The sequence below is a fragment of the Olea europaea genome, chromosome 2 (genome assembly GCF_002742605.1).
Source record: "Olea europaea var. sylvestris chromosome 2, O_europaea_v1, whole genome shotgun sequence".
NCBI lineage: Eukaryota > Viridiplantae > Streptophyta > Magnoliopsida > Lamiales > Oleaceae > Olea > Olea europaea.
The window spans coordinates 5,072,571-5,080,616 of record NC_036238.1 but is presented as its reverse complement, the minus strand read 5'-3'; the positions used below and the strand labels follow the sequence as shown (position 1 = coordinate 5,080,616).

Here is an 8,046-nt window from a genome sequence, read left to right as displayed (position 1 = left end):
GTTTTATTAATTTATTATATGGTGATTCTTGATTTTTAGCATGATTACAATTAAAATTAACACACAGATATAAAATGCATGTGTGTGTGTCTGATATATTGTGACTTTGATGGGGGTAATTAAAGCTCATATACTAAAAGCTGAATTGTTGCAAATTCATAGAATGAATTAGAAATAACAAGTCTTATTGCAATGGAAAAAAAGGGAAAAAAAAACAAAAAAGGTTTCGGGACATATTCCAAATCATACCTACCAAACATACTAATTAAATCCATGTGTCTATGTCTTTCAAATAATTTATTGTCCTATTTCTTGAAAGTAATAGACTAATAGACACAGCAAAATGGAAACGTCAAAAACGGATTCTACCGCATTATATATTGTTTTCAGAACTCAAAAAGTTCCCAGATGTCCTTGTCAAGAGATATTGCATCGGATCCTGGCTCAGGTTCTCCATCAATTTTGACAGAATCAAGCAAGTTGCTCCACCATCGGGAGCATTCATCATCTACTGGTTTTGACGATGATGGAGATGGAATGTCTAAATTTTGGTCCGTTACTGAAATATTTGGTTCGAAAGTTATATTTTCTCTCGACGAAAAAGGTGCAATTCTTTTGAAGGTACGAGGTCGAGGTTTCAAGATTATGGTTTTGGTGGTTTTCTGGGCTTTCCTCGTAGCCTCTTCTTGAGCCGATACCTTCTTCTGCACATGGGTGTTCCAATGGTTTTTCACGTCGTTGGCTGTTCTTCCGGGAAGTCTACCGGAAATCAGTGACCATCTGCATCAACATGGAGAGGCATAGGCCATTAAAAGTCAAGCTACAACTTTTAGGATTGGTTTAACAAGATTGAACACTACAGTACACATTATGTTTGATATTTGTTTTCTTTCTTAATTCATGTTTGGTTATGCTTAAAAAATAAAAAAAAGTACTTTTAAGCTACTTATTTTAAGAAACATAGGTTTCAAAGTTTTGTAAATTACTAACAAAACATACTTTTGAACAAATTTTTTTTAAATACAATCAAATATGTTTTGCATAGGCTTGTTGGAACTCAAGCATATGCTCTCCCTCCTTTTTCTTTCTTTTTTTTTTTATTTTTAGGGTTCCGAACCAACACCATAATAGTTTTCTAATAAGGTATTACGGAAGTAATAAAGCCATTGAAATATTATTCCCATTTTTGGATGAATAAAAACCTAGCTTAGTTTACTGAAAGACTTCCTAAACCTTAAGCTTCATGCCACTCTTCTCAGTGGCGGACCCAGGGCGAAAGTTCAGTGGGGGCGAAAGAAAAAAAACCTCAGGAAAAAATCTGAAAACCCAAAAAAACTTGAGAAAAAAATCTGAAAACCAAAAAAAAGTGGGAGAAAATCTGAAAATTCGACAGTCGAGTGGGGGCGGCCGACCCCGCTGGTCCCTACACAGGTCCGCCCCTGACTCTTCTCGCTTGCATTGCTCATATAGCAGTAACCGGAACAAAATTATCGACCTGACAAACAACGAACATAATGATTGTATGCTGAAATTGTGTTCTTGAACTTGCCTGTTGCCTAACAGGTTATGAAGCCTTATAATGAGATCATCTTCATCTGGTGTAAAGTCACCTCTTTTGATATTTGGACTCAGATAGTTTAACCACCTCAGCCTACAGCTTTTCCTGCATCTGTTCAACCCTAGAAACACCAAACATAAATCTTCAAAAAGAAGTCTCAATAATTTTATCTCAAATAATGTTACTTGTACATAATTAAGTTACATAATGGTTTACATGCAAATGAGGTGTCAAGAAGAGAGGGGAGAAGTTTCTTTCTTTCTTTTTTTATATTATTTGGTTGAAAAAATTCCGATCCAATCGCATCTCCCAACATCATTTTATGCCAAGGAAATATTTACCTGCTCTGAGAGGAACCTGATGCCATTTTCCTTCACCATACTTGTCAATGCATTTCCTGAGAAGGTTATCTTCTTCTTCAGTCCATGAACCTTTTCTTACTTCAACTGGAGTACTCGCCATACTGTGCATGATATATTGTATAAATTCTTCAATAAAAATAAGTACTTGTAAGTTTACGGAATATAAAATTTCAAAAAGCTGTTTCAATTATGCGTTTCTATAGCAATATATCTATATATAGAGGGGATTTTTTGTATCTATTCCAGAGTACGAGATTTCCATATATATATATATATAACGTGCATTTTTGGTAACCACATCCACAAAATTTAACAAAAGAAAATTTATCACAGTTGGAAAAAGGCCTCAACAGATGTCAGTATCACACGTGGAGCTTGGAGATTCAAATATAACCCCCAGTTTAACGGCTGGAAACTGTGTATACCGTAGCTTAGTTGAAGATTCCTCCACAGGTGTCATTAAACGTGGATAAATTTTCTTCACAAAAAAATAAAAAAGACTAAATTTATTTACACTGCTTTTTTCTAAGAGATATAGTTGCTTTGAAGTTAATGGGTAGTACAGAGTATTTTTGTTTTTAGCCAAATGGGTTATTACTGAGAAGTTACTATTTAGTGAGAAACACTATTCTTGAATCATTGTTCATGAGTTTTAACGGTGATAAGGCAATAAAGAAGAAACACTGGAAAAGCTGCATGAATTGTTGCTAAACAGATGTTGGTCTTCAAAGTGCATATCTTGAATTTTAACCTTGTCCTTGCGAAGGAGAAGGGAAACTTATTTACTTATAAAGTAGTTACACACAAGTGTTTGTGCGCATTCTATTCTAGAAGAGCATGATCAAAATTGTCATGGTTAGTATTTTTCTATAGTAGTTGCCATAGGTGCGGTCGAAGATTGCAGTCACTCTGTGCATTAGCACTGAGACTGAGGTTTCTCGACACAGTCAGCCAATCCCATGAAGTTTAGCATAGTATGTATTTGCTTTAACAAAATAAGTAGATTTTCACTAAAATAGAAAGATGAAAAGAACGTGTTAGACATTATGTTGTCAAACGACCCCCGGGCGATGATGAGAACCAATTTTATCAGTCGACATAAATGACTGAACGATAATTCAACATCGAATAATGGATGAACCGACCAAACGTTGCCTTACCTATTGGACGGCTAATATTCTTTGTGGCTTGTTGATTTCTCCCATTGGAAGTTAACCCTAGTCGAGCCTACTTACCATATCCCGACTTACCTTATGTTGGCCACTTGACTTACTATATATATTGGTGCCTTTGCCTTTGTTGGAACCGTCCAAAATTGAAGCCGTGAGGAAGAAGAAACTGCCGTGTCCAGCCGTGTCTTATGCCTTCATCTCCTTCGTGATTTCTTCTCCACCCAAACTGCTTGAGTCTTTGTGAACCTTACCTGAGTGGTATCCATCCTAAGTGTGTGGATTGAATCAATTAAGCAAGAGAAGAAAGCAACCATAGGAAGAAGAGTAGCCGGCGGTATGGGTTCTTCCAGTTTGATGTTGAAACTCGGTTTTAATGGTTAACTGAGCCCGGGAATCAGCGTGAGCAGGAAGAGGAAGGTCCTAACATCTGGTATCAGAGCTTTCTTAAATGCCTCATTCATTTCATTTTTCAAACTGTCAATTGAGTTCTGATTGTTCCAATTACTAACAGATCGTCAACATATAATGAAATGACAATAGCATCTTCCTCCATTTGCTTTATATAGAGTGTTTGTTCGTTAAAACTTTTGACAAAACCGTGGCAACTTAGATGTTCATCTATTCAGTTGTACCACGCTCTTGGAGCCTGCCTCAAACCATTCAAGGCCTCTTTCAATAAATACACTTTATCTTCTTCTCCAGCAACAAGAAAACCATTTGGTTGTTCAACATAAATCTCCTCATTTAGCCAACCATTTAAAAAGGCAGATTTGACGTCTAAATGATGAATGTTCTAGCCTCTTTATGCAGCAATTGCCAACAGAAGTCTGATTGTTTCATACCTTACAACAGGAGCAAATGTATCAGTATAATCAACACCATATTGTTGTACATAACCTTCCCAACCAGCCTTGCTTTGAGTTTGTTGATTGAACCGTTAGAATTTAGTTTGGTCTTAAACACCCATTTAACTCCTATTACATTCTTGTGCTTTGGTCTGTCAACCAACACCCAAGTTCTATTCTTCTCAATCATCCCTATCTCATCCTTCATTGTAGCCATCCAAGCAAGTGAATTCATTGCTTCATTGAACTTTAAATATTCCAATTCGGTTGCATTGCACCTAGCATATATATCAGCAAGAGGTCTAGTTTTCAGCACCTCATTTTTTGAATCTGAGTCATCATCTGGTTCAGGTTCATTTGATTCAACTTCATTGTTAATGACATCTTCATTTCCTTGATCTACCAACCTTGGAGTTTGAGGTTTATCCATGAAGTTTTCTTCCCAGTTTCATGAAGAGTTTTCATCAACCTTGATATCCCTGCTGGACATCACCTTCCTAGTGTGTCGATTATAGACTCTATAACCTTTGGCATTATCACATTAACCAACCCAGACTCCAAGTTCTGCCTTAGGACTTAGTTTATCCCTCTTGATATTAGGTACATGGGTGTAGCAGATGCTCCCAAATACCTTCAAATGTGTGACATTCGGTTTAACTCCATTCCAAGCTTCAAAAGGAGTTAATATCTTTAAAGCCTTTGTTGGCAATCTGTTGAACAAGTACACAGTTGTATTCACAGCTTCTGTCCAGAATTTATGTAGAACTTTCTTTTCAAGCATTAGGCATCTTGCCATTTCCATCACGGTTCTATTTTTCCTTTCACACTCCCCATTTTGCTGAGGAGAATATGGAATGGTTAATTGATGTTTGATTTTCACATCATTGCAGAATTTGTCAAACTGGTCACACCTGTACTCAGTTCCATTATCAGTTTTTATGGCTTTTATCCTGCAATCACTTTCATTTTCCACATGCTTCTTGAGCCTCTGAAATAAATGAGCAACCTCAGATTTCATTTTCAGAAAAAACACGAACACATCCTTGTTAAATCATCAATGAAAAGTACAAAATACCGGCTGCCTTTGGAATTTGTGTTCTCATTGGACCACACACATTTGAGTGGACCAATTTCAGTTTAATTGATGCTCTCCTTGATTGATTTTTAGGGAAAGACATTCTGGTTTGCTTTCCAAGTTGGCATCCCTCACTAACACAGCTTTCACACATTTGTTAGGCAAGTTTTCAACCAATTCCAGTTGGTTTAATTGCTTGAGTGAGGTATAATTAACATGTCCAAAATGTTTGTTCCAAAGTGAAGACTCAACTTCACTACTGGTGAATGCATGAGATGTCATATTCTTCCATTCTAATGGAAAACTTCTTTACCTCATCTCAACTGACATTAACTCCTTTCCACTAAGATAAAAAATGGTGCAACCACTATCTTTAAATATCAATGTGTAGTGCTTCTCAATTAATTGGCCTACACTTACTATGTTTCGATCAATGTCTGGTACATAAAGAACATCAGAGATATACTTAATACCTGTAGGAGTTTGTACAACAATCACTCCAATTCCCTCCACTTTCACATAGTCTCCATTGCCTACTTTCACCTTTGATTTGTATGAACCTTTTAATCCAACAAAGATACTGGAATTAGAAGCTATATGGTGTGTACAACCACTGTCTAGTAACCATGTTTTAGCACTGATGCAGGCCTTAAAATTGATGGCAGTAAAGAGATGCTACTCTTGATGTTGCAATTGATCCTCTGCCACTTGTGTTTGCTGCTGGTTCTGCTTTCCATTATGGTTTTTGCACATGTCCAAATTGCTTGCAATTCCTACATTAGACACCTGGTCTATACCAGCACCATTTAGGTGAATGACTAGTCTTTTTGCAATGAGGACATGGTAGATATGTGGTGTTTTTATCAGCAGCCTTGCTGCTTTCATACTTCTTTATTTTAGGTCCAATCTTCTTCACATCAAATCTTGTTTGGGCTTTGTATTTTCCCTTAACAAACAAGGCTAGGCATTCACAAGTTCAGATAGAGATATGGTAGATAGGTTCCTTAAATCCTCAAGTGATGATCTTTGCCTCAAATTTTTCTAGCAAGCTTATCAGGACCTTTTCCACAATCCTTCTGTTAGGTAAATCATCCCTCAACAATCTTATTTTGTTCACAACTTTCATCAGCCGGTCAGAAAATTCTTTAACTTATTCTGCCTCCTTCATCTTCAAGCCCTTATACTCCCTCCTCAAATTCAAGACCTGTATTTGTCTTATCCTAGCACTCATCCTGAATTCTTCTTGCAATTTGTCCCAGGCTTCCTTGAAGTTTCACATGTAATCCTGGTAAAAATTGCATCAAAAACGACTGACTGAATGCAGGAAAGAGCCTTAAATTTCTTTGCAACTTCCTCACTATGTTGCTTGAGCTATGTTGGGATTTGCCTTGAGTCGAGGAGGTTTAGTTCCAGTTTCTGTGATTTTCCACAAATCATAGGCTATCAAGTAATCCGTCATTTTAGCAGTCCAGAAGTCATAGCTTTCTTCTGTGAAAACTGAAGGTAATGAGAAGCCATCCTCTTTTACCTTTGAAAATACACAGCTGATATGGTTAAAGTTGTGGTGGAGGTTACCTTACTTGTTTTCTCTCTTTCCTGTCTTTCTGCTTTGCTTCTCCTCTAAGATTACCAAGTCTCTGATACCATTGATGATTTTACGACCCAAAGAGAAAGAGAAATATAGATTTTTCTGAAGAGGAAAAGATTAATTATTCCACGTACTAAAAAATCGGCTGCATTACATATATTTTTTAAAAGACTTCCACCATACTTCTGGTCACCAACTTTCTACTAACTACTACCTTACCTGATGACAGATTACACAATGATGTTTAACACATTACAAACAATTAAAATAACTATAACATGAACTGATCTTAATACATACAATGCTACAAAAAAAGAAAAAAAAAAAAGGGTTTCAACAAAAGTGGCAATCAACTAGAAATCTCCAAAAGTTTAGCAATTTGATGGTGCAAGGACATTTGGTAACATCTTATATCAATAGTCTGTACATATATGCTCAATCCAGATTACAAAGATAGTACATGTGTCAACTTCTGGGGAGAAAACATCCAAACACTACAAAGTACAAACCATCAATAACCTTAGCAACATTAGCACTACTTTCTCGGTCGAGCCTATCGCACAGGGTTTGCCTAGTGTAGTTTACCTAGCTGGCATGATTTGCAGGCTGTTGCGTCAATCCGAGGGTTTACCCAGTGCGTACCCGAATGATAGCGGCTGCGAGTTTTCCCATCATAAAAATAATAATAATAATAAATAAATAAATAAAGCACTACTTGCAATTCCCAATCATCACAAATGATTGCCTCAATGCCAATAATTCCCTCTATCGAACTAACAACAGTATTCGTATTTAGCTTAAATTTCTCCATTGCACGAGGGCATCCAAACATGCCTCACTCACTATCACCATCTGCTCCAGCACCCCCAACACTGTCTGCCATCCACTTCGATAAACAAGACCACGGCCAGCTTAGCCGAGACACAGCATTTTTCGAGTTAGAATCCTTGTAGACCAATTTTTTCTCCTACCAAAGTTCTTACACATGTTTGGCCTTTATGCAATAGAATCTTTACATCTGATACCAAGTTAAATCATATCATCTAAAAGTTTAAACATTAAGAAAAGTCATAAATTTAATCCTTGAATCTTGTGTCTCGTGAGAAACTGCCGAGTTCTTCTGCCTTCATCTCCTTCGTGATTTCTTCTCCACCCAAATTGCTTGAGTCTTTGTGAACCTTACCTGAGTGGTATCCATCCTAAGTGTGTGGATTGAATCAATTAAGCAAGAGAAGAAAGCAACCATAGGAAGAAGAGTAGCCGGCGGTATGGGTTCTTCCAGTTTGATGTTGAAACTCGATTTTAATGGTTAACTGAGCCCGGGAATCAGCGTGAGCAGGAAGAGGAAGGTCCTAACAGAACGACAGACAAAAATTATACGAACGCTGAACTTTATCTCTCTAAAAAACAAAGAAAGCTCATACAAGAGACATTGAATAGTCAACA

The 8,046-nt window shown here is 37.0% G+C and overlaps 1 protein-coding gene across 1 annotated transcript; it reads right to left on the bottom strand.

Moving 5' to 3' along the window:
* Positions 1-386: 386 nt before the first annotated feature.
* LOC111371513 (transcription factor MYB113-like) lies at positions 387-2,020 on the bottom strand. The gene is made up of 3 exons (XM_022993550.1): positions 1,900-2,020; positions 1,550-1,679; positions 387-780 (listed from the first exon to the last, which is right to left on the bottom strand). The coding sequence occupies exons 1-3, from the start codon at positions 2,018-2,020 to the stop codon at positions 387-389; spliced, it is 645 nt and encodes a 214-aa protein (XP_022849318.1).
* Between the last annotated feature and the right edge of the window lie 6,026 nt (positions 2,021-8,046).

Excerpts from the sequence above, each read along its gene's own strand:
- LOC111371513 (XM_022993550.1), bottom strand. The coding sequence starts at position 2,020 with ATGGCGAGTACTCCAGTTGAAGTAAGAAAAGGTTCATGGACTGAAGAA. Across the intron at positions 1,680-1,899 it reads TCAGGTTCCTCTCAGAGCAG|GGTTGAACAGATGCAGGAAA; the intron begins GTAAATATTTCC and ends TGGTGTTTCTAG. Across the intron at positions 781-1,549 it reads CATAACCTGTTAGGCAACAG|ATGGTCACTGATTTCCGGTA; the intron begins GCAAGTTCAAGA and ends ATGTTGATGCAG.